At 38.2% G+C, this 27288-nt stretch overlaps 1 protein-coding gene across 5 annotated transcripts in view; it reads left to right on the forward strand.

Annotated features, from left to right (window-relative positions):
- Positions 1–26407, forward strand: part of LOC133516987 (proton channel OtopLc-like) — a 42286-nt gene extending 15879 nt beyond the window's left edge. For 4 of the 5 annotated variants that reach the window (XM_061850088.1, XM_061850089.1, XM_061850086.1 and 1 more), the window contains exons 3-14: positions 3358–3516; positions 5542–5706; positions 10646–10760; positions 11175–11277; positions 11559–11669; positions 12050–12504; positions 12759–12861; positions 13285–13457; positions 13542–13656; positions 13892–14046; positions 14568–14714; positions 25839–26407. In XM_061850088.1, the coding sequence (XP_061706072.1) occupies positions 3358–3516; positions 5542–5706; positions 10646–10760; positions 11175–11277; positions 11559–11669; positions 12050–12504; positions 12759–12861; positions 13285–13457; positions 13542–13656; positions 13892–14046; positions 14568–14714; positions 25839–26012 (1975 nt within the window). In that variant the 3' untranslated portion in view covers positions 26013–26407. Of the gene's footprint in view, positions 1–96; positions 534–3357; positions 3517–5541; positions 5707–10645; positions 10761–11174; positions 11278–11558; positions 11670–12049; positions 12505–12758; positions 12862–13284; positions 13458–13541; positions 13657–13891; positions 14047–14567; positions 14715–25838 lie in introns of those variants that run through there. The other variant, XM_061850090.1, reaches the window with a different exon arrangement.
- The last annotated feature ends 881 nt before the right edge of the window (positions 26408–27288 follow it).

Raw genomic sequence — 27288 nt, forward strand, 5'->3', positions numbered from 1 at the left:
GCCTTCAAAATCCGTAAATAATGGCCAACATTACGATAATCTGTTTTGTTACAACAATGTTATCTGTGATGATGTTGTAATTGCTTCATAACTACATCAAAATCGATTTGGTTATGACTTCAAATTTGGAACATCTCTGAAAAAAAGCAATTCCATTGGACCTCTATTCTAATATCAGTCGAGATGCCTTTTTGTTCGAAATGAAATGTCAATTGCATATAATTTTGACATATCTCGCATGTTAGTTTGTATCGAATGATACGGAAATAGGCCCCCGTTCGCCAGGGTCTCTAGTTTGTCTCTGAATTTAAAAAAAAACTACTAATGCGTGACCTGCGTGAAAGTTTTCATTTGCCGCCATTTGACGTACAGTTTATTAATTAATTAATTTTCAGTATAATATGAATATGTTTTATTGTTTTTAAAGTAACTATAGCAAAAGTTTCGTGTAAAATGAGCGATAAAAATATTTCGGTGACGCCACCACATATCCGCAAGTTCCGCCAAGAGAGCAAAGATGCCTTTTAATTTGAGTTAGTGAATATATCATAGAAAGTTTATAATATGTGTGTAGATAAATGTCTGTAACTGTACATAATTAGGCATTAAAACACTCTTGTGATCCTATTAAGAAACTCACTTCGTTCGTTTCTTAAACCCACACTCGTGTATTTTAATGCCTTTTATTATGTAGCATCAACTAATAATATATACACAGTAAAGAAAATGAAGGCACAAAATTGTACGCTCACTTTTTTACCCGTTAAATATATTTATCATTTTAATATGGGTCACGGTCGGGTTAGCGGCTGTAGCTTTCTAAAGTTATTTTTCTAATTATCTTACGACTCGTATGACTGTACCTCTGAAAATATCGGTACGAAAAATGTGCCATAAATATGTATACACAACCTTAATATATGGGCAATGAAGTCGTGTATAAAAATTTTTGGCTCTTTTTTCGTATCAATATTTTCAGACGTGACCGTACCTATATGATATACGTAAAACCGACCTATTTTGTGTAAAAAATATCATTAAATTACACTTTTGAACGATAGTGATCGGTGATCTCGATCGGTGTCTATAGAAAACGAAGTGTCGGACGGCCCGGGCCGGTCTAACGTGAGTCAGCCTTAAGAGGAAAGGGGCCAATCGTTCTCCATACAAACGTAGTCCTCATTTTCCTCCCTGGATATTGACATTATAAAAAATATTTTTACACAATTTTATTTATTTAGTCATAGCTATGCCCGACAGTTCGATTTTTTAATTTTTTTACTTATTTTTTAGTTAGGAGCAGAAAACAAGTTTCATACAAATTTTTAAATGCTCTACACTCTTATAATTTAAAAAAAACCGGACAAGTGCGGGTCGGTTTCCCCACCGAGGGTTCCGTACTTTTTAGTGACCATTTGTGAACTTCGTGTCGAGGTGGCGACGCTTCGTGACACTGTTTCGGAATGTAGGTCACACGAGGCCACTGACTTGGGCTCGGGTAGTGATGCGCGTGCAATTATGTGCAATGCTGGGTCAGCAACGAGCGATATGACGCTTGTCCCCGCCGGCCCGCCCCCCGCACCCCGCACGCCGCGTCGTGTCTTGCCGTCAACTGCTCCAGTTGGTGTATCAGCGACTCCACATCGCGATTACGCTGCTGCTGCAAAACTGAGAAAAGCACCTTCAAGGGTGCCTGAACATGTTTCTCGTGATGAGAAGCCACCCCGCGCCGAGAAAGGATTCACACAGGCGTCGAAGGAGAGGAGGCCGCGCAAGGCGCCTCGCAAGAGCCAGTGTGGCACGGCAGAGCCGGATATTGCTTCTGGCCTGAGGGTTGCCACACCGAACACGGCGCTATATGTTTCGCGCCTGCATGTTTCCGCCACGGCAGAAGATGTGGTGGAATATGTCCGCAAGAAGATTCGTTACGAGCTGAAAGTATTCCAGCTGCGATCGCGGCATTACGTGCACTTCAGCTCGTTTGTGGTGCGCGTCCCGCGGCCGCTGCTGGAAACCATCGCGAGCGCAGACTTCTGGCCGAAAGGTGTGATATTTCGGCGGTTTCGTGGGAATCTGCCGAATCCCGCACCAGAACAGGCGGCGCAACCGAAAACTGCGTCGTCAAAATGATATTTATATTTTAAGATTTTTATTATTGTATGTATGTTAGTCTGTAAGGTATGTATATATGGGCCATAGTTGCCTGAAAATAAATGATATTTAATTTAATTAATTTAATTTAATTTAGTATTTGTTGTTTTAGCGGCAACAGAAATACATCATCTGTGAAAATTTCAACTCTCTAGCTATCTCGGTTCATGAGATACAGCCTGGTGACAGACGGACGGACGGACGGACGGACGGACAGCGGAGTCTTAGTAATAGGGCCCCGTTTTACCCTTTGGGTACGGAACCCTAAAAATCTAAAAAATGAAACGGTTGGGCACAGCTATAATTAAAACGCATCAAATTGTTTAAACATATTTTCTTAAATGTTAATATCCAAAGAGGAAAATGGGGACTACGTTTGTATGGAAAGGCGGTTTCGGGGCGGTCGTCCCCTTTCGTCTTAATGACAGTACTTCGTATGGTGCCCGCAATATGACCACTTATTTATACCCCATTTTTTAAAAGAGCTCAAGAGGTCAAGAGCACCCTAAACCGACGAGTGTGTATGAGGAATGTCATGAAGTGAGGGAAGGATGAGGAAGTGAAGGAAGCGAAAGAGGTATGTCACGATCGTAGCAAGTGGAAATCCGTGGTCTCTGCCTACCCCTCCGGGAAATAGGCGTGATTATATGTATGTATGTGTATGTATGTTTTTAAAAAGAAAACTTAATTTTATAATTTTTAATTAAGATTCAATCTCCAATAGTCATACATATTGAGATGTGGCCGTATTGCAGACGGCATACGACTTGTGTTCTACTGTCAAGGTTAATAAAATTAGCATGTACTAGTACAAAGGATCATTTATCGTAGATATCTACAACTACATTTGTTAGACACACTAGCTAGTTATACATTGCTTTTATATACCGTTTGTGATTTGGCATTTTCCGTTTTCTTTCAAAAGCATTTATTGCCGACTTTGAGTTAAGATTCAACAAAAGTAATGTTGTTGTGAGTTAAGATTCAATAAAAAGATAGTCACTCTAGTCGTTCTTTGTTGTTTGGTTTCACGTCAACTTTGGAACTAAACTAGACTACTTTTGGGAACTCAACTAGTTGCGTAGGTAGTTTTACTTGTGTTCTTTTTCCATCGATCCATCCTCGGTCTCCATCTTGAGACCAACATTTCAGCGAAATAAGTAAAGAAAGTAAAATAAAATGTTTGACGATGATTGTATTGCACAGCGACGAGTCCTCATACTCGGACATCCAGCGGCTGCGCGAGCGCACGCAGGCGATGCTCAACCCGGCATCGGAGCCGCTCGTGCAGGCGCACTCGCAGCCCAACAGCCGCAGGATGTCCAGCGACATAGACGCCAAGCTCGCCGCCAACCTCAACACCAGGTATCACCCCATTTTTTATTTATTCTACTTACCATGGCGGCATCTTTCATTAACATCTACATGGCATATCCTATGGGGATACACCAAGAGTATCGATATTTTTTAATCGTAATTTTCTACTAATACTAATTCCTTCTACGTATTTTTTTCATTTCTTGGTAATTTTCGATATATTACAATTCGATAGACAGACCCTTACTTATTGCAAAATTAACCAAATTATAATCAGCACCACAATACTCTACTCTACCTATGCGGCGTCAAGGGCGTTCGTGCAAACTGTGTGCTCAACTCACAATAATCGGTAACAAACGAAAAAAGTTTAAAATCAGTACCCCTAGTGTAAAATTTATTCGACAGCGAAACGTGACGTACGCGACTGCGTTAACTCTCAGATTGTATGGGATTTTGAGTTTCCAAAACGTCCCGCTTGGCGCGCTGTTTCTAAATCCCATACAAAATGAGACTTAACGCAAACGCGTACGTCACGTTTCGCTATCGAATAAATTTACACTAGGGGTACAGAAAACAAAACGTAATACCGAATGTTTTTGTTAGTTATTCTTAGAAAAAAAGAATTGAAGTCCCATCCTAAGCAAAAAAATTTTGCTCCTAAATTCATTAAACATTCCAGCATGAAACCGGAATTTGAATTTTGGCTGATACAGATACAAAATACAAACACAAATCATTTTTCCTACTCCTCTACTGTTATCTGTCATTTATGCATTCATTAACACGAATATAAGAATATACATAAAAGATTTCAAGAAAAGTCTATATTGTCTATTCCTCATAAAAGCTCTTGTGCTTTTATAAGCTATAATGTTACTGCGATTAATGGCTATTGGCTACCAACCTAACAAAACCAAAACGAATACAGTTTTAAACTAAGTGCATTGATGCCAACTTACAAGATATTCATTTGGTTGCATAGTAAAAATAATTACTTCATAAGTCAGAAACACGCATGTGACACCCGTAATATAGCAACACCCATAGACTACGAAGACCGCTTAGCGTTGCTTGTTAGTCTCCGTAGGCTACGGTGGCCAAAATTGAGAAAAAACTGTCCAAAAAATTAATTTAGCAAGTAGCAAGTACCAGGGCCTCATGAGTTACGAGGAGGTGTCGCTGACCGGCCGGCCGCGGCCCGGGGCGGGCCGGGCGCGTAACAAGGTATGCTCGCGCGTCTTGGCTATATACTTTTGCTGTAATTTGTTTACCTAAATTAAGATTTATTTTTGTTGACTCGTAGGAAAAATATTGTATGCAACGTTGTATAAGTAAGTCAAAAAATTCTCGTGGCGTATTCCTTTACAATGTTCGCCTACGCCTTCGGCTCCGGCTCACATTGTAACTCACGCCACTCGCCTTTTTTGACCCTTCTTATACAACTGTTGCATAAAATACTATTATATAGCTTCAGTTTATAAAACAAACGAAATAGAGCAAAAACAGGTTGTGTATGAAAAACTTTCGCTGTGTTTTTTTAACTATGATATCTCAAGCTACCATAAACTAATTACAGGGCTAAATATAGATACTTTATCATATTGTAAGTACAAAGTTTCAGAGCAAAATTTAAAAAGTCATTTTAAAATGAGAGTGTAACTACGTTTGTATGGAGAACCGAGCTTGCTGGGGACCCTTAACTATAATATTCATTTCGATACTCGTACGCTGTAGTCAACTAAAAAAAAAATTACCAATCACGTGCCGCCGCGCTACCATATTAACGGGCAACAATTTCATGACCATATTCATTCAACGGATGTATGTCTTTAGTACTACTTTTTTGTCTACTTATAAATTTTTGTTATTTATTTAGGTTTTATAGGAAAACGAAATAAAATTTTAGTTGACTCTTAGTATTGTATACAATAGTGATATAATGAAGCTTTTCAATCTCGTACCTGTGACAATCAGAATAAATCTCTAGTATCCTTAACTTTCGGAATCAGAAGAGTGTGTTCTTGCGTGTTTATGTTCAAATATGGTTAGTTAAATTACTCCTATCTCTAGGCGACCGTCCGCAATCATCGCGGCTTTCCGCCGGCCGTCGCAAGCGCTAGCGCTGTGCGCCGCGACGCAGCGCCGCTTCCTGTCGGAGCTGTCGCCCCAGTCGCGCGCCTCTATGGCCTCCACCACCCACGAGCCGCCGCCTTCAGCTGCAGAGATCATGGGGCAGTAAGCATCACGCTAACTAGAGGGCCACGAAACGCACGCTAGACGCCGACGCCGACAGCCTTACATTCGTAGTTAAAACTAATATATGGCGGTCGGCGTTAACGTCCAGTGTGGCTCGGAGCGTGCGTTTCATGGCCGAGGTGTAACTGTCAGTATTTATTCAACGCTATACCCCAACGTTACAGCATGCAGCAGGCTTAACGGTATTTTAATGACATCCTTCTACACTATCGTGCTCCCGCCAAGACGAGCAACGCGAAGCGCAAGGGTACCGTCACCGGCGTAAGGTGAAAAATGTATTCACTATTCATTATTTTTTAATATGCAATACTTCTTGTAGTAGCGAAACGGCCAAGCCACATATTTCGACTAAAGTGTAGAGTTTGTGAAGTTAGGGCATGTAGAGTTAGAAGCTTGGTAGAGATCTGATAACTTTTTACAATTCGAACCTTATGGTTTCGTCTTGGCAACATTTTACATGAAAATGGTTTTGATGGATACTAGTAGCAGAAACGTATATCCCATCAAAACATTTTCAAGTAAAATGACTCCTAACATGAAAAGAAAAGTCATTTCTCCAAAAATATCACTCTTTGGGGTATTACTTTCTCTTGAAAGAATGTTTCTGTTTAGATTTTGGGTAACCTTACATGGATGATGGATTAGATTAGATTGTAACAATTTTACTTTGATCGCTTATATTATTGCAATTACAGCTCAAACAATCAAATAAAACATTACGAGTATACACTGAAGAATAATTTTTTGGTTATATGGTAAATTAAAATGAATAACCTATTTGTCCCCATACCGTGGACGGTTGTGACAGTGATGGGAGACGATTGTAACATATCCAAATGGAACATTGCAACAAGTCAAAATATTCAAATACCATACACTATTATCATTTAGTTTAAGGTACATTTTAAATAATCTAGTATTATTTTAAGAAGCCATAACCTCGTAAGTCGTTGCCTACTTTAAGTTGTATGTAAATAAAAATGCTCCAAATTCATAAACCTATTAAAAAGTGCTGGATCTCAAATAGTTTTTAAGAACATAACGACATTTTTGTTTTAAAAAGTCTGTTCAGCAGTGTTCCTAGGAAGAGCTTAAGAATAAGGTATTTTTTCATTTAAATACCCAGGTTAAATGGTTTAAAATGACTAGGATTATTTAGTAAAAAATTACAATGCTTTCTACACCATTTTTACGACCGTTATGGAAACTTAAGAAAAAAATGGATATTGATTTTTGCTAACATTTTAATTGAATATGGACAATAGCATTCCTACAAACGGCCCGATTCAAAAAATGATTAAGACACGTTTAAGATCTTGGAAAGGTCGATTACTAAACGACATGTCAAAATTGTTTGTTTATTTCGATTCCGCTGTGATCCCAATAAGATCTACCTACGATAGTTCTAACGTCAAAGTGACATTGGTTACCCGAATCTAGCTGCTTCTGTCAATTATACGATATACAAACGATATCTAAATGAGAACTTATCTAAACCAGAACTTATCGTTATCGTATCTCATTCTTCGAATCGGGCTGTTAACCTGTTTTGGACTTGGCTGGCCGCCGGATTACTCGCCGCGCCGCGCGCCGCGTGCGTCCAGTTCGCGGGCTTATACCTACTATGTACATATATTTCTACGATGCCCTTAACCCACGGTTCTGAAAATAACACTACTCACGTTGTAGGTAGTGCGCTTTATTCTCAGGAAAATAAAGAACAGAAAGCTCTATGAATCCTGTTCCAACGCTTAAATAAATAATTAGCCGAGCTTATTGTGTAATTCAAAAAATAACTGATGTCAAGATGCTGTGGGTTCGGCAGAGTGTTTGGCAAATCGTAACGCTTTATACATATAAATATCATTATACGGCTACCAAAAAATATGAATAACAATCTTGAGACCTTTCTCTGTAGTAGACCTTCCTCATCGATTCGAAACCTGATTAAACAACTTTCGTTCGATATATAAAAAAAATCACGATTATGTCTAAAACGCACCATTACATTATCTTCAAAATTTTTGCAAAAAATCGAAAATCATGAAAATTGCTCCAAAAAATGCGTTATACAATTTTCATAGAACTAAAAAATACAAAAAAATCCGCGATCCCGGGCACGCCCGGCATTCCGCTGTAGTACTTAGCGAGCTGCTAGCTGAACTCACGGCGCCTTAAGTAATAATTATATGGAATACTTCTTACTATTCATAAGTGCTTGTTGCTAGGCCTTCATGAATAATGTATATTTTATCTTTGAAATAAAATTTGATAATGATTACCTGTAGGCCGGTGTAATACATAGTTAGCACTCCCAACTTTTTTGAAAGTAGTAACAAAATACTTAGGTTCTATTATTCAAGCATTTTTTTTTTCAACAAACAAACTATACGAAGAACTCGAGCAAACGCTAATTAAAGTGCGATCATAAATTAAGGCACGTGTGGTTGGTGCACGTGGCGGCGCACGAGCCCGCGTCACCCGCCGACTGACGCTTCGCACCGCAACATCACTCTAGGGCTGCTAACACCTCGAGGTCCTCGAATGAGTTTCATTTTCAAAACTATATATAACATACCTTGTTTTTATATACATACATATTACCTACAACAAACAAACACAAACAATTGTTTAAAAAAAATTAAAACTGTTTAAGTAATGTTATAAGTTTTCTTTAAAATGGACTCGAGTCTACAGAAAACTCAACGCTCTGGGTTAGATCTGGTCAATATAATTTATTCGATTCGAGTTTACACCAACACAAAAAAGCAATGAAAACTTAAGTTTTTTCGTAAATATATCTTAAGTTGAATTTGAATAATAAAGTTAATTAATTCGTTTATAAACAATAACCAACTGGCTCAACGTATTTACTAATACTGTAAATAATTTCAGTAGGTACATTTTGGTGTAAGTAGTATTCGACTTAGCATTTTGACTTCACAAAAAATATTCTGCGTTTTGCATGGCAAAATACCTATAACAGTTTCCATGTGTTCGCCACTCTAACACGCGTATTCTGATGTTAATAACAGGTTATTAATTAGATCTTGATTTGATCTGTCAGCGTCAAAAGTGCCGTTTATGGTTAAAGAAATGTCACATTCGACACTGACAGATCAGATCCATAACGAATCCAGATCTGTTATTAAAATCAGAACACGCCTGCCAGTCATTATACTTATTTATTTTGATTCTGTTAATCCTTTTTAGGGTTTCGTAGCCAAATGGCATAAAACGGAACCCTTATAGTTTCGCCATATCCGTCTGTCTGTCTGTCTGTCTGTCCGAGGCTTTGCTCCGTGGTCGTTAGTGCTAGAAAGCTGAAATTTGGCATGGATATATAAATGAATAAAGCCGACAAAGTCGTACAATAAAATCTAAAAATTTTTTTTTTTTAGGGTACCTCCCCTACACGTAAAGTGGGGGTGAATTTTTTTTTCGCTTCAACCCTAGAGTGTGGGGTATCGTTGGAAAGGTCTTTCAAAACTAATAGGGGTTTTCAAGAAACATTTTTTGATAAAGTGAATATATTCGGAGATAATCGCTCCGAAAGAAAAAAAAATGTGTCCCCCCCTCTAACTTTTGAACCATGGGTCCGAAAAATATGAAAAAAATCGTGGAAGTAGAGCTTAAGAAAGACATTAAATGAAAACTATAGCGGACATGATCAGTTTAGCTGTTTTTGAGTTATCGCAAAAAGTTTTCCCTTCATAGTAAAAAGACTTACTTTAATTAGGTACTGATTATGCAAATTTGCCTATTTGTTTAACTCGGGTGAAAGGTACCATTTACTACACTTTAAGCTCCAGTTTAGCTTATTGTGACGGAAGAGTAACTACGGAACCCTACACTGAGCGTGGCCCGACATGCTCTTGGCCGGTTTTTTTATACATAATATGAGGTTATTACAACAGTTTCTACTTGGCTGGTAGGCTGGTGGGCTGGGTGTTGGGTGTAGTAAGTAGGTGTACAAGAGAGACAGCTATTTAAATGCCAATTGCGCTACCGCCCCCGTAAGTGTGAATAGGTATATCATTAAAATATAAATCGCTGCCTTTTCTCCTCAATGTAAAAATAAATTTGTGCTTGATGTGCTTCAAGTATCATCCTTCCTGTACTTCAGGTGTAGGGTACTTCACTTCATGAAAATAAGGTTATTTCTCTTATGTTTTTATAGATAACCTTAAACAAAATTATGTTACTCAACCCACTTGCCGGTATGTTTATATGTTTAACTCTAGTTTAACCAAAACAGTACAAATATTACATACAAGAGCACCACGTCGCCTATACCTATACTATTTCATCCACACAGGCAACACTCCGGCATCCACGACGCGTCAACACCATTCACAGGCACACCCTTTTGTATTAATAGACAGCTCCACAAAGCTACGGAAACTTTCCAACCAGCGAACATTGTAAAATATGGAAATGAAATGATATATAAGTTGGTACTTGCGTAAAGAAAATAATGTCACAGCAATACAATGACTCCAGCACATATCACTATTTTGTTTTACCCCTAAGCGCAGTGGCCTATAAAATGCGTGCAGGAGAGCGAGCATTAGAAACATTAGACGCTTAATTAAGCGTAAAACGGAACTGAACAAAATGTGATAGTCAGGTTACAAAAACACAGATTAATAAGGATATTTATTAACGAGAAAAATAAGTGTGTAATCAAGCTAAACAGAACACCTATTGTAAATTTATTCGATATCGTAACGTGACGTACGCGTTTGCGTTAAGTCTCATTTTATATATGGGATTTTGCGTTTCCAAAACGTCCCGCTTGGCGCGCTTCTTCTAAATCCCATACAAAATAAATCTTAACGCAAACGCGTACGTCAAATTTACACTAGGGGTACAGGTTAACCTTGGTGTGAGATGAATGCACTTTTCTGGTTTACAGTGAGGCTTTGAGCAAAGCCCTGTCCGCACTGTACGCTAAACTATTGGTGGTGCTGGGCCTGGCATTCCCGATCACTGAAGTCATCGCCAACGGAGTTCCTGACGCATATTATCAGGTAGAAATCAAGCGACCATCCTGATAAATTAAATAACAACTTTCGCTATCATCTATCTGTTTATACATGACATACAGTGGGTAAATTCAATACGGGCGAATATTTGGCGACTGTAGTTAGCATAGTACTGATGAAGTATATTAAGATAAATTTTGCTTAGAAATTCAATTAAAATATTAAATTAATAATATTAAAATATTAATATTACTATAAAAGGCTCGTATCTCGCAATGTCATGTCACGTAATGTTTGTACATTGCTGGTCGATAAATTTGCAAGAATTAATTACGGGATCCTAATTAAGTGTAACTTAAAAAAAGTCTTAGTTAATGATTACACGGATAAATTCTATATCTGGTGATATTTTCGCCCATTTTGGATTTACACATTGTGTAATCTTATTTTTTTTTACAGGGATTCTATTTATATCTATATCTAGTGTCAGTTATTTTCGTGGTATTTCAATACGCGAACCTGATGCGTCAGAAGGCAGTTAATATAATTATTCATGACTATGGTAAGTGTGCATTGAGTTAGTATAATATGTTACTTGAGAGCTTTTCTGTTATTTAGGAGAAAAGAAAATAAACGCTTAAGTAATTATCCGCTTTAGTTAAACAAAATGCGACATTAAAATCACATCTTGTTTGCATAATTACAGCCGCAATGAATATTACCTTCTTTAGTTTGCATTCTACTAGCGTTCTCGGCGTTTCTATTCGCATAAATGTTTTACAAAAAATCTCTACACATGTTCTTTAATGACTGTATAGATCTAATTAACTAATATATTTCTAGAAGAAACTGAGGAAAAAGACAAAAACGCAAAACCGGGGACCAGTGAAAAACCCAAGCACAAGGAAACTATATCGCGCTACGGCAGTTTTTACTTGAGGCTCGGTGCCATTGGTAAATAAAATAAACTATAGATTAATTATATAATTAATCATACACAGTGTATTTTTTGATTTCCGTTAATTTCAAGGGTGCATTCCTGACCTTAAATTAAGTTACTTTCTCAAAGTAACTTAATTTAAGGTCTCTAATGAACTCCATTTCGGAGATAAACAATAATTTATTTTTATCTGCTAAGGCTCCTACGAGCGTGTAGACTTGCTATAGAGTCTGTTTACATATTGATTAGTGTTTAGTACGAGTTTATATATTTGCCACTAAACATAAATCCTATCTCGGACGATCGATGTTCAAAATGACATGGATATGTTATTGATAAGTTTTTTTTTTTTGAGGGACCAAGTAGGTTGGTTGAATATAATTGTATTCCACAGCATTCGGCATCGGTTCCATGGTGTATAGCGGTTTAGAGTTCGGAGAGTATTTTGAAATGACTGATGATTGCCGAACGGTGCTATCTGTCTTCACACCCGCTCTCCGTATGGCGCTAACTCTACTGCAAATGCAGTTCATATTTCTCACCAGTAAAGAGATCGAATCCGGGACTTACAAAATGATACAACGATTTGGTTTTATGCACATGATAGCTACTAATCTGTGCGAGTGGTTGTACGTACTAGTGGAAGAAACAAAGCACGAGATACATCACTTGGAGCATGCGATGGTGACGCGTGGAAATGGAACGCACAGTAACGGGACTCTGGAAATACCCTGTCGAAGAGCTAATATTATGGGGGCATTGCTACAAAATGCATCACCGTTCCTATTTCCTTGCACGATCGAATACTCACTGATCGTGGCAGTAATTCTTTACGAAATGTGGAAGGAGGTAAACAGATTCGTTTATTTTATGAGAATTTGCTATCACGGTGTATGTTTACATACCTATACAACTCCATTTCTAGCAGCTATATTTTACTAAGACAATTGAACTGCTATGGTGTTCAGGTTTCCACTGCTCATTACTTAGAAAAAAAAATTTTTTTCGACTACATATATGTATATATATAAAGATAAATATATTCATATACGTACGTGTAATACGCCTTTGTTGTTAAAGTTTCAAATCAAACTCTATTTCAGGTCAAATGCACCCCCGAAGATTTTGAGAAGAAATTTCATATAAATACAAAAAATAAATCAAGGAACAATTCTGTGACCCCTGAGAAAATTTTACAGCAGTTTGGTATAAAAATAAATTAATTAATAACTTTTAAGTAATTTAATATTTAGGTACTTAAGTAAGATTAATACTCGCCGGTCTATTTTGCAGTTTTCTTAACACTTTGTATAATATTTTTATGTTTTCTGAATATTTTTGTTTAATCCTGTCAATCGTTGTAATTTATTTACGAAAACACTATAATACAATTAAGGTACCTACCTAATCTGTGCTGAACCATGACATTGGGCCTGTAATAACTTACCTTACACATTGATTTGTGTTTATTATAAACACCAGCCAATGTGTAAACGGGCCCTAATGTAAAGCCACACTTGGCCCTTACTTACCTGTATTGACCTTACTACTTTTATTATCATTATTTTAGGCTTAACTTCATACCGTTAATGCGAAGTTGTGAGTAAATTATGTTTTCTCATTTTGCAGCTGGTATGTTAGGCGTAGGCTCGCCGTACGGCAGCCGGGCTGCACTTCACCATTTCTCCGTTGATTGTTCTCACGCACATCGCGGTCTCTTCTCAGGAATTTTAGTGATCGTGCTCACCATCATATCTCTCATTATGTTCTTCGTTCTTACTAATAATCCGGCTACAATCAACGTAATTATGACACATTCGCTATTAGTACACTAATCGACAAAGTTTACAATAACTGTTATATATCTCGTAAATTCAATGTTTCAGGATGCAATATTTCAAGTTAATATATGCGAGTTGATCCTATATACAGTTACTATAGCGGCATGCCTTGCAGCAATAAAACAAATGAGAGTGCTACCTTACAAACGAAAATCTAGAGGTAGTATATAACGCTTTTATTGTGTTTCAGCTAGGATCCCATTTTATAGCTACTATCAAAGCTTTGTACTCTATAGTTATTTTTATATAGTTTTATAGAGGATTTATGTAAAAACATTAATTAACAATTAATTTTCATAAAACGTGTAAGTTACATAAGCTTTGTTTACAACGATAAACGAGACCGTCGTGAAATATAGATGTTGTATACCTATCCAGGAATTTGTTATTTGTAGCCGTACTGCAACTGGACACGTCGCTCTTAATCCTGGCGCAGTCAGGCATGTTCGTGTACTGCATGTTCAGCTTGATCGGCTGCCACCATACGCTGGCAAACAACAACAGCGCTGGCCTCACCGGATTCTTCTCGGAGTTCTTATCGCTCAATCAGGTACAGACTTTATCAATGAATCTTATAAAAATTGCACTTATAAGTAATCTTTTAAAACCGTCCAACAAAATATAGTCTCGCTCTCTTCAGATTAAAATCTTTCTAAGAATCATCGCTCATCATACATTATCACAAATCCTTTATACAAAACCACATAGTCCACGACTAACTATATAATACCCGAACAGGAATGTGTTCCCCTAAAAGCATATTAGGTATATACCATTTCCACTCGGTCAAGGGTAAAACAACGTACGCCGCGTTTTTGTTTTATTTTTTACGCATGTCTTGCTTTGCCACCTGAGTGCAGCTTCAGCCACCTAACTTCAAGCTCCATGGAAGATATTCCTTTATTATTGAAAACCTTAAAATAGGTAGTTTTTTTGGGAACGATAAGTGCAAACCAAAGACGATATACGATATATAATAATTACTTGCATGTTTAGCCTGATATACTGTGAAAGTACGAAATGTAACTAGGAAGTACCTATTAAACATAACAATAAATAAAACAATTACAGACCATACTTCAATCCCTGTTCATAATCGACGCCTGGTGGAGGCGTAGCAGCACGTCGGAGCAGAGACGGGACAAGCCCGGCCGCCAGCTGGTCACCTTCCTGCTGGTTGCCAACATGGCCATGTGGGCCATCAACACGCTCGAAAAGGTTCAATTTCTTACATTTTAATTGAAAAATAAATTAAATATTAGCAACTATTTACCTACTCATACTTACATTCAAATATTTTGTAAATTTATAGGAAGAACGGAAATCAGGGGCCTTATTCGAGATGCACAACTGTCAAATTTCGCGTCCACATCAAATCAACACTTGATTCTATCGCATGTTGATTGTATCAAGTGTTGATTCTATCAACTGTGGATATTATCATTTGGAACAATCAAAACTCATTCATAGAAAAAATAATCAAACAAAAATCAACTTTGTTTATTACTACTATATAGTTTGAAATGGCTCTGAACTCGAAGTGGTTCGGTTTGATTTGATTGTCACCTGACTGTGGATTGCTAATGTCAAATTTTGACAAGTGTTGATTTTATTGCTAGACTTTTTTGTCCATGGGCTTGGGCACCATCTTGGATTTTTTGACGTACGACAGGGAATACCCTTCCTTTCCTACAATATATGGCATAGAGTAAAGCGTCTTTTTTTTTAAACATAAGTTTACAGAAATCAGCGACATCTTGTATTCGATAGGATAAGTAATGCGCTATGAACAATGCGGCGGCGAGTAGTGAAACTGTACCTGACAACGTCAATCAATTAAAAAGTGACCACACAGTTGATGGTCGATAAAGGCGATTATTAATTGAATTTTAACGACAATAAAGAACTATTGACATGCGATTTTTTTGTTGAACCCACACCTACACGTCGAATAATGCTCGCTCCACATATTCTCCTATAAACGCTCAAAATTGTAAAAAAAATTGATGCAATTTACTCCGCACCCAGTCTCAAGTTGCTTCTAAACCACGTTCACGAACCAAGTTGTAACCTAACACATCTGTAAATATAAGGCATATGATTTAGAGATAAAGTCCGTTTTTTTAAATTACGAGATGGTTCATGAATAACCTTTATTACTATAAAAATAATACTACATTTGTCAAAAAAAAAATCTGTATTGCGCTATTACATAATACATAAAATTTATATAAAGATAGGTACCATAGTAGCTCGCTCACTTGGTCTATCAACAACTATTTTAATGTTCTTTGTAGTCGTATACGCGACCCCATTGTATGTACAGTCGCCATCAGATATATCGGAACGCATGTATGAGATCTCAAATTATTAAGATAAGACCTACTGTACTTACCAAGACCTAAGTACCTATTATTTATATGTACCTACACAAAGAGAATTCCTATGTTAAAAGGAGATTAAATACATATTTTGTTATTCAACTACAAATAAAATAAAATCTATCTTTTTCAGTTAACACATTTTTTTACCGATTTCTTTAATAAAATAAAACATTAAAGTATTATGTGACTATATTTCATTGTCTTCGGTGTAGATTATTTACTGATGTTCCAATTTCTTGTATCAGTTTGGTACTAGGAAATATAAAAACTACAACTCTTCAAAAACTTTGCTGGTAGTTCGACATCTGTAAGTTTAAATATAAAACTGATAAAAACACTTAAGTCAAAAACGTATACATAAAATATTTGCCCTATATTCTGGTCGCTCGGTAAGGTGCTCAGAAGACTGGGTGCATTTCCGCGCTGGTTAACAATGCTGATCCTCTGGTCACCAGAAGCCTATATAAGGCGCTCTCATAGAGCCACGCTAAAGCTATTGCCCTAGAGTTTCAAATTCAACCCCAAGTGCCACAAATATGTAGTTAAGGGTTTAAATTCTGGATCAAGAACATGGAATACTGTTCGCTAGTAAGGCCATAGGTATTAGAAAAAAATAATAGTAGGAGACGGCCGTGGTCATGGTAGGTGGTACAGGTGGGCCAGGCAAGCTCTGAAATTATGCACCTATTTTACTATAACTTTGTTCACCTGTGTATATTTACTGTTTCCATGATAATCATTTTTAATATGTAGCCCGTGTAATCGGGCTGTATCATTGGTCTCATATTTTTTAACACAAAATCATAATTTTAATTCAATAATTAATGGTGTTTTACATATTAATCATTAATGTACCTATTTTGCAAAATTTTCTTGCATATAATAATATTGTTTACTTCAATTGACGTGTTTATTATTTTCGTTACTATGTCAACGTTAATACTTAAAAAAATATAACGAGAAGGTTGAGTCCGCAGTACAGTTACAGTTTACGTACATGCTACATAGTTGCATTAGCACAGTCGGATTAGGACCAAACTCGAAATGTCTGAACAGTCATGAAATTTGGTATGTATATACGTTAAAGGCCCCTTTTTCATGCCCACACCATTTGACATTTGGGGACCTCGAGGAACCGCAGCCATCTTGGAAAATGTGGACCATCCAGGAGAAATCCGCGTTTTACTCTAAATCTACGTTCTTTATTCAATAATCGTGTAAGGCAACATTCAAGCTTATAAAATTCTACATAAAATAGTTTTAGACATCTTTGCGAAAAAAAATTATCTTGCTTTAAAAAATACTTGCTAAACCCAGATTTAGCCCTTATACCCTTCATGCGATATTCTCTTAATAGGAAACTTGGAAGAATAAAAATTCCACTTTTAACTATACATTTGTACATAATCTACCCCAATATCAATATTTTACTTGACTGCAACTTAACCAGAAAGTAGGGTTATGGGTATAAGTACTGAGGATTCAGGACAGCCTGTAGCTTAGGATACTGGACGGATTTTTTAAATGACGTATTATTTAGCCATAAACTTTTTTCTTCCGTTAATTTTAGTAACTTTGTATTGCATAGCACTTGTATACTAACTGTGGATCTACTGATGTCTGTTTTACTGTACTCCGCTCAATAGTTTAGGCGCTAGAAGAAAAAATATGATTTAATATTCGGAGTCCTCTCAAGGCGGCTGTATTGATTTTTCTTTAATAGAACAAGTAAAAGTAGGTTGTGAATGGCAAGAGGAATCTAACGATATGTCATTTAAAAAAATCCGTCCAGTATCCTAATACCTAGCTACTGGGTGTACTGAAACATCAGTACTTACACCCATAACCCTTCTTTCTGGTTTAGTCGCAGTAGAGTAAAATGTTAATATTGGGGTAGACCACGTACAAATGTATAGTTAAAAATAGAATTCATATTCCTCCGAGTTTCCTTTTAAGAGAATGTCCCCTGGAAGTGTATAAGCGTTAAACTTAGATTCAGCAAGTATTCTCTATAACAAGATGTATTGTTCCGCAAAGATATCGAGGACTTTTTTGTGTAGAATTTAATAAGTTTTAATGGTGACTGTTGTGTTGATGGTACACATTTTCCAAGATGGCTCGGATTCCTCGAGGTTCCCAAATGTTAAATGGTTTGGGCATGAAAAATGGGGCCTTTAATTTATATACATAATAAATTTCATGACTGTTACAGAGATTTCGAGGTTGGTCCTAATCCGATTATGCTACATTGTGCGTCCGCAGCAAATTCGGTTCTCCATACAAATGTAGTTTCGCTCTCATTTTAAATCGGCTAGCTAGATTGCTCTGAAACTTTGTACTTACAATAGGATATGGTATGTCTATGCCTATAATTAATTTAAAACATAAATGTGAAATGAGAACCAATTAAGTTCAATATTAAGAATATGTGTCGTTGTTGACTCGCCGACAACGGAATTGAGATCTATATGGGTGCCATGTTCTGTGCTGTGTAGAAAATCCTGAAATTATAAAGGATTTGTCTTGGCTAGTTTTTACGTATAGGCTACGTATCACCGAAACGTCACAAACACCACGAGATTCGGCTTGTATGGGCCCTCGTTTTCCCTATATTCTTATACCCTGCGGAGACCTGGACTATCCGAAAGACAGAGGAGAAGACGATAGACGGCCTAGAAATATGGTGCTGGAGGAAAATGCTGGGGATATCCTGGACCGAGTTTCGGACTAATGTCTCCATCCTTAAAGAACTCCGTATCAAGCAGCGCCTTCCGACTCTCGTAAAGACCCGCATACTCAGTTTTTTCGGTCACGTCTCGAAGAGGAACAACGACTCCATAGAGCGTCTAGTGGTGCAGGGTAGAGCAAACGGAAAAAGACCGCGCAAAAGGCCACCTATGCGATTGACTGACCAAATCAAATCTGCCATGAAGGGTCCCCTGAACGCATTTGCCAGAATGGCCCCCAACCGCGAAAAATGGCGAGAAATCGTACGGCAAGCAACATCTGCGCCTGATATTAGCAGTTGACCACGACGCTCTGCAAAGAGTACAACGACAAAGAAGAAGAAGACGTTTCATATTTGTCTAAAATTTGGTTTGTTGGTACACACACAAGGGATAGTCTTTAGTTAGGTACGGGGTGTCACACTCGTCAGCGCGACGGCGATATTTTTTACCTTTTACCTAAAAATCTCAAATTTGTGTACGGGCTCACCTCCTGTTTCGTCTTAAGCCTAAATTTAACAGATTCTGACTCACAGGGGGCTTTGAGCATGCTGTTGCGTTCGTTTTCAAATTTTGAAAAAAAAAAACTAGCCTAACATTCTTCACTATATCTCCCTGTCTCGCTACTATCTGACCTTCTAACCCAGAGGGGAAAATATACCTTATTGGGGATATTCCATCTTCCTCATGATAATATATTTTACTTTACTGAAAAGCAATCGGTACATGTTACAAGATGCACATTGTTAAGAGCCGGGGTTAGAACCCACGACCATTGGTTTTAAAATGAAGCTTTGTATATAATTTGTATTTTTATAATAAATCTGTTTTCTTGTTGACATTTTGTGGTATTGTATTGCTTTATGTTAATTGTCAAGATATTTTTTTAATCCTGGACAATTGTCACATGCGTCACATGTACGTTTTTATGATAGATCTACATCGACGCAACTGCATGTCATTGTCAAAGAGCATATAATCACTACGTTTTAAGAGACGGGATTTCCATACTAGCGAGTGGAATCAGTTTGTTTCGCAAATCATTACCAAAATGTACGACAAAGAACTGTCAAAGAACCATAGTACCAACATAAGCGATTTAAATAGTGTAGTACGCTACACGCTTACGATTCTTATCGATATCGATAAAATGGGGAGGGTTGAAACATAGGCTCCTGTCTACAAATTTTGTACTCGAAATCAGGTTAGCATCGAGTCCACATTTAAGTTGTATGTTATATAGTGGATAGTTCTTAATTGGACTACTATCTGGTCGGGCTTAATGTGGACCCGAATTATTTTAATACAGTTTTTAAGTCGTGTTTTTTTATTTTATGAAATGCTTGATTTTCATAATGATGTGCACATACATGTTTGAATAAATGTAACTTTTCTATGGGAAGATGTATCAGGTCTTCGTTCCCAACAAATTTGGCCCACTGCCTGCATCTGAAAACATACAGCCTTGGAAAAACATGACTTTATCTACAGTTTATATTCCATGTGTTTGCTAATGAGATGATCAACTGATTATTTCGCGCTAATATGCATCTATAAATCATGTTTTTTCGGCATCCAGTTATCAACAACCCTTTATCAATGCTTTAACTTTTTATGTATTTATATGTCTGTTAATCATGAGAACGGGTCTGGCCTTGTTGGCAGCGACCCTGCCTATGAAGCCGATGGTCCCAGGTTCAAATCCTGGAACGGGCATTTATTAGTGTGATGAGCATGAATATTTGTTCCTGAGACATGGGTATTTTCTATGTATTTATAAATACTTATAAATTAGGTCTATGTTCATATATATATACATTATTACACAAACTGACTTAGTACTAAAGTATGAATGGCATGTGTTGTGGGTATATATATATATATATATTGTTGTCTAAGTACCCACAACACATGCCATTCATACTTTAGTACTAAGTCAGTTTGTGTAATAATGTCCTATAATATTTCTTTATTTATCATAAAAACAGAGATTAATTTTCTTATATTTTAGGTTAATATATTAAATAATCACTAGATAAAAAAATATGTTATACTAATGACCATTAATGCATAAGTAATAGATAATTTATGCATTATTAATCTTCGACGAATTAATTATGGTCATATTGCATGCTAGTTCTAAGGAAATTTCACATATTTAATTTAATTATTTACACTGAGATAATATTTGTTATTTCACGTATAATTAATTTAATATTGAAATTAAAAATAATTTAATACTAATTTGAAATACAATATTTAAATACTAATTACTAATTACACAATTAAAAAAAATTCAGGTCTTTACTACTAACCTAACCTAAATAACACCCTATACTAGAAATTCACCCCACGACCCCCCCGACGCAAAAGTACCCATGACACTCGCCGCGTTGCCACGTTGAACGGCTATGGATAATCTTTGCATCAGGAAGGTCCCTGAGCGAGGATCCAACCCTCTCTCTCGCATGCGTCTCCCCACTTCCTCGAAAAAGGCCATGGCCTCGGCACACCAGCACCCGGCGGTTTCTACAGCAAGCGGGACAAATAAATAGTTCGCAAGGACCTCATATTTCTCCCGCTTGCGAACCGCAGCCAACTCGGCCGCTGCCCCTGCCATCCTCACCGTACGGCCAATATGCGACGCCGCGAAAGTGCTGACACACGTTGCGTCCCACACTAAACATTTCCCCTTCTCCCAAGGAACCAACGTCAACCCATCAGGTCTCTTCCCATCAGAGCGACTGAGGCCCGGAGGTTCCAGCACGCACGGGACGTTTGCAGAAACTAGCGCTCTCCGCACGATATCATTAAGCGCGTGGTGCCGCGGAAACCTCCCTGCACACCGACCACAACTCAACGCGTGATGACCGCTGCTCTCCACCCTAGTACCGCAGATACAAGCGTGGGGTTCACACACTGCACAGCCCAGGCGAAGAGCAACTGCAATCCGCGTCGAGTCGTTGTCAAGCAGTGTACCCAAGTGCGGAGAGGGAAGCGCGTGAAGCCACGCTCCCGACTCCGGCTTCGACACTGCGAGCATCCTCGCCCTGTCTACACCCACCGCACACCCCACTAAGTTACCGAGCACCCGTTTAACCCCCACGTCATCCCACAGACGCTGACGATCCGGTCTCTCCGGCGCCGTTGCCTCAGGGTTGAGAGCCCGCCAAGCCTCCAAAGCTTCCGCGGCGAAAGGTATGGATACCTTGTCACCATCTGGAGATAAAATTTGAGTGACAAGGTCCACGACTCCCGCCGCCGACGCCAGAAATGCCGGCAAGCTAACGTCCCGTACGCGCCTCACGCCTAGCCCACCCGATCGAATGGGAAGGGAGGCCAGATCCCATTGATCCGCATTAAGGGAGACGTTCAACATTGACTCTACCGAATCCTTTAAAACGCTATCGAACGAGTCAATAAGCCTGGGGCATAGCCAGGCTGGCACAGTGCGCAAAAAGTAGGTGACTCTGGGAACGGCGAAACAGGACCTCAACAGAACCAGTGACACATGCGCAGAAATCTTCTTTAACTTATCCCCCGCGCTCAAAAGAAGCTGTCTTCTCACCTCGAAGGCCTCGGGGATAGCCTCCGAAAAAATGGGAGACCCCAAAAGATTAAAAGTCCGGGGTGACAACTCCTTGAGTCCAGGGAGCAAGTCGCTAAATAAACTGAAGGTAAGCTGAGACTCGACGCCACAGGGAAAAAACTCACATTTGCTAGAGTTTACCTCCAGCCCCAGGTCTCGAAATCGCGGAAGAAGGGCAAGCAAATCTTGTTGAACTTCCAGAGGCTTACCCCCGATAGTACCGTCATCCAAGTACCAGATGTTGAGTGGGGATTTCAGCCCGGAGACGGCTTTATGTATCGCGAGACTAAAAATCAGAGGGCCAAGAGGGTCCCCCTGCTGTGCCCCAACCTGCGAAAGAAGGAGGGATCCGTCATAAAAAAGATTAGAAGGAGAGGAATACACCTGGAAAAGAAAAGGGTAGAGAGATGGCACCTTCTCCCTTACTTCCGCCAACAAAACGTCGCGCTCGACGGAATTAAAGGCATTCTTAATGTCCAGCTTGACAACAATGCACCCCTCATTCCCTGGATCCGTAGTAAACGCCCTTGTTGCGTGGATAGCAGCCTCACAACCTAGCCTCGTACCAAATCCCAGCTGACAAGGACGAAGATAAGCGGCCATTTCTTCCCTGACTGACCTACACCCAATCTTAGCCGTTAGGCGACGAAACGTGCTACCTATTGCAATCGGCCTCAAACCGCCGTCTCTCTTCGAAAGCGCACACAAGGAGGCTCCATACACATAAGGGCAAACCGTAGCATTTAACCGACCAGCCAGCAAAAAACTGCACAGCTTTGCCAAGCTTTCCAGCAAGCGCAACCCGTTATCGCCCGCTGACACCGAGGTAAGCTCCTTTAAATGAGCCGGGCGGATACCGTCTAAGCCGGCAGCAGAACAACTGTTGAACGAGCTGAGAGCGAGGGCCACATCCTCCGGCTTAACCGTCAAAGGCGCGAATGAACCATCCGGGTCCTGTGGAAATATCAACGGCCGAGACGGGGCCGGATGCTTCAACCGCAAGGCGTTAAGAGTCTCTGGGGTCGAAGGAGCCACCCCATCATCAGACATCAACACTCGAACTGCGCCTTTGAGGTCACCCTCAAACACTTTAGACTCAATGGTCTTAACGACCGAGAAAGATCTAAAGGCTCTAGGCTCCGCATCATTGACCACAGCGCCATCAAAAGCCCCTGCCGAGTCAATATTGCGCTTGACCTTGGTGGTAAGAAGTAAGGTTTACACTGATATACAAATAAAACTAGTTATCGATAGTTATAGTACATCCCTAGTTCACAACGAAAAATAATGTAAAATATCTAATTTTCGATGTGTTTATAGCCTGCTGACCCAAAATAAGGTCAAAAGTATCTAAAGCAATACTTACCAGTCTTCATCCAAGGGAAATTTCGCCATAAAATCCCTTTTTACGTGATTTTCTCGAGTGGCTCGCTTGCCACATATTTCACACTTAGTAAACCGTTTTCTCGCTGGCATTGTAACAAACTCGCTCTTTACTCTGATCACGGTTGACTATTTTCGATTTTTTCACGAAATAATAAAGAAATAACACGAAATACCCGAACAAAACATTGAAGCCTTCAAAACAAACAAAGCAATTAGGCTGACAGTAGACTTGATGTAAACTTGACAGAATAAATAGCACTGACGTTTTCTTTTTCTTCGTTGGCAATGATTTGCGAAACAAATTCCATACAAAACTTTTTTCTTCCTAGTTGCGTCAGCCTGATCGGAATTTGGCAGCTAACTCCATCTTGCGTCCAGTAGAAGAATCAAAATCGTACAGAAAAAACTGCTCTCTGCCTTAGGATCCCCTTTTAAATGTCATAAATCCAAACATGGCAGCCATACCCATCGACAAAAAAGTCTACCGTTGATCTAATTTGATTTGACAGTTAACTAATACGTATTCGACACGCTTATATTTGACAACTAGAATCCTGACTAGAGCTGGGACTGCGTACCAAAAGTACGTCTCTGTTACTCGTACCAAAAGTACGTCTAAAATACCAGTTTTACGAGTATGACCCCCAATAGGCAGTTTACGTATTTGCCGTGCTTAGGCGTCTTACAAATAAGGATTATTTATACAAATATCGACTTATTATTTCGGTAAGGGTCGGAAATATGGTGACGTTTTGAGTGAAGGCTATGAATCTATTGTCATATTTTTGTTATATATTATTACATTATTTTTAGATACAACAGACACCCAGACGACCATCTGTTAACAAAATTTTATTTTACCTAAAGTAACGGTAAGAATGGAGGTACGAGGTGATAAAAGTTTCATATTTGTTTTATTTCAAAAATCAAAGTCCGTACTTTTAAATACTCGACAAGCTAAAAGTAGTCTATTACAAATAACCTATTCCAAAAACTATTCCGGTACAACGCCCCGCCTCTAGTGTGGATATTGTTCACTGACAGGTGGTGATAATAGCAATTCGACAAGTCACAATATTTCTCACATCAAATGGAAATCAACACGAAACGTCACTTTTAGCATGTCGAATAAGGGCCCAGAATACGGGAATAATATAAATAAGCGTTTGTGCCTCAGCCGCGAGATCAGTGACTTCTTAGTGGTCATCTATAAGATAATTTAAATCTGTAACGCGCAATACTTATATCTATACACTTGTAATATCTATACGTCAAAGGATGGCTTTGGCTTCAGTGCTCGCGCGCTCCTCTAAAATAATCAAAAAACTTCAAAATTTAGGTATTAAATTTTCTTGAACTGATTCATTTTACCTAGCCTAGCCATAAATTCTGACACAAAGTTAATTGTCCCTAGATACTATCACTTTAAAGTTATTTAATTATATTTATTATGTACCTACTTAATAGGCTAGTAAAAAAATGCCTAATGATTATTTCCCTCGCCTTAATACATGTTTTCTAAGGAGCAAGCGAAAAGGCCTAATTTACGCACCATTATTTTTCGAAATATGACATTCTTGTTCTGATTTTTTTTATTCAGGTGACTTATTAGTCACGAGTCGGTACGATTTTCAATGCATTCCTTGTCTGCATACAGATCTTAGAAAGCGGCAGATGTAATTATAGATGTACAAGACTATCATCCACGTCCATTTAATGGTTTTGTGAGAAGACCCAAATAAAAGGGTTGCAGAGCCCAATTTCTGCGAATAAATAATCCAGTTTAGTCAAAACACGTGCCCGAGTGAAAAGAAAACTATGTTAGACGCTTAAGTTTGACCTTATCGCAATACCGTATTACAGGATAACATTGTAATTTTTGCTAAAACACCTATTCGCCAAACGTAAATAGGTACGGATTAATTTTCCAAGTTTATTGAGGTAACTTACCGAGTCTCGGTGAGCCAAAATTTGATCCATTACATTTTTTGTGTATCTAAGGGAACAAGACCTGCTCTACGCGATACATATATACAGTTTTCTATTTCAGAAAATTTAGAAAGCTATTATTGAAATACCAATTCAAGAGGTAGTGAAATAGTGGTGCGTAATTTTGAAGCGCGTCGATAACCTTTAATTTCATAGTCGCTATATACAATTGACGTAGTTACAGAACTTGCAGAATATATGGCTACACTAGGTACATAGCTATATGATATTTGAATGTAAACACCTAATACATACTTTTTGCTTATAGAATCGCGCCGAATTCCGACCCGCTCATTTGGATTTCTACGGGCCATGGGCCTGGACCATCATCACGCACGTATCCATGCCGTTAGCGATCTTCTACCGTTTCCACTCGACAATATGCCTCTTTGAAATTTGGAAAAATAGTTTTAAGAGTAAACCCCTTTACCTTAACGTTTAGCGGAATTGTAATTGACTGTACACTGAGGTGCAAAATTTCATGGTGCAAGAATTCATTCATATAAAGTGACCATGCAATTTTACGGCTGGAGTGTACCTGTTGAAAATAATGATCTTACTTAATAGTATTTTAATTGATAAATATTTTAATCTTTAGAAAATTGAATGAACAGTATTTATTTTATATTTTGCAGACCTACCTTATATTTATAAAATAAGAGATAGTAGAAATGTCGAACAACGGAAATATAAATACAGTTTAGTACCTCTCAGTCCTGTGAGTAAAGAAGTAGGCAATCCTATTACTTAACATGCACGTACGGAAACTGCGAATGACACAAAATGTACCAAAAAACAGGAATTCGTCATATAATAAAAGAGACTTTCAAAACATTATCATTTCGTTTAATTTTGGTTCAGGTGTTGTTTTCCTGCATAAGTAGGTAGTTTGTATAGATGCTAAAGTACATTTACAGTACATATGGTGCTACTTTCCCGCACGAGTGTGGGAATGAGAACTTTTCGTGCATATGTCGAAACTTTAAAGAGCCATATGTACTGTAAAACGTTGTACGATGCAAGTGCGAATAGGTAATTCGCAACTCGTGTCGATATAAAACACTCTCTCGGTCGTGTTTTAATTTTCACCACTCGTTGCGATTTCCCTATTTTCTGCACTTGTATCGTAAATAACTATTTCACCACACCAGCTCCTAAAGGCTCTCTTGATTGTTCAAAACTGATTGAGAAAGTTGCATTTTATCCACATGTGTGGCAAAGCAAATTGATGCAAATTTTGAGTTGTTTTTTTTTAGTTGGCTAGTAGAATTTACTTTTAAATTATAAATTTTAATTAAATATATTTAATAACGTTTATTTTATTTGATTTAGTTTGATGTTTTGCAGTTAGTATTTTCCTGGCGTTGGTATGGTGAAATTTTTTGTGTTTCACTCGGTGGCAAACTTTGTTTAACCTCTCCCACATTTTTTTAATGCCCTATCATTACATAACCATGGGCGGTAGGGTTTTCAAACAAAATGTATTTAAGAACTGAATAAACAATCTTTGGTAATATAGGCGCAAGTCTTTGTAACTGTAAAAATAAAATAGTTACAGGCCATTAAACATAATTTATTGTTTCAACTGTCCCCAGTCTACCCTACAAGTGCTGCCAAAACACTGCCTTTTGCTTGTTATGTTCATAATATCTACTAATAGCCCCCTTTCAAGGCTGCCTATTTTGACGTATGGCTAACTACGGAACCCTATACTAAGC

This window comes from Cydia pomonella, chromosome 4 (assembly GCF_033807575.1).
Source record: "Cydia pomonella isolate Wapato2018A chromosome 4, ilCydPomo1, whole genome shotgun sequence".
In the NCBI taxonomy this organism is placed as follows: Eukaryota; Metazoa; Arthropoda; class Insecta; order Lepidoptera; family Tortricidae; genus Cydia; species Cydia pomonella.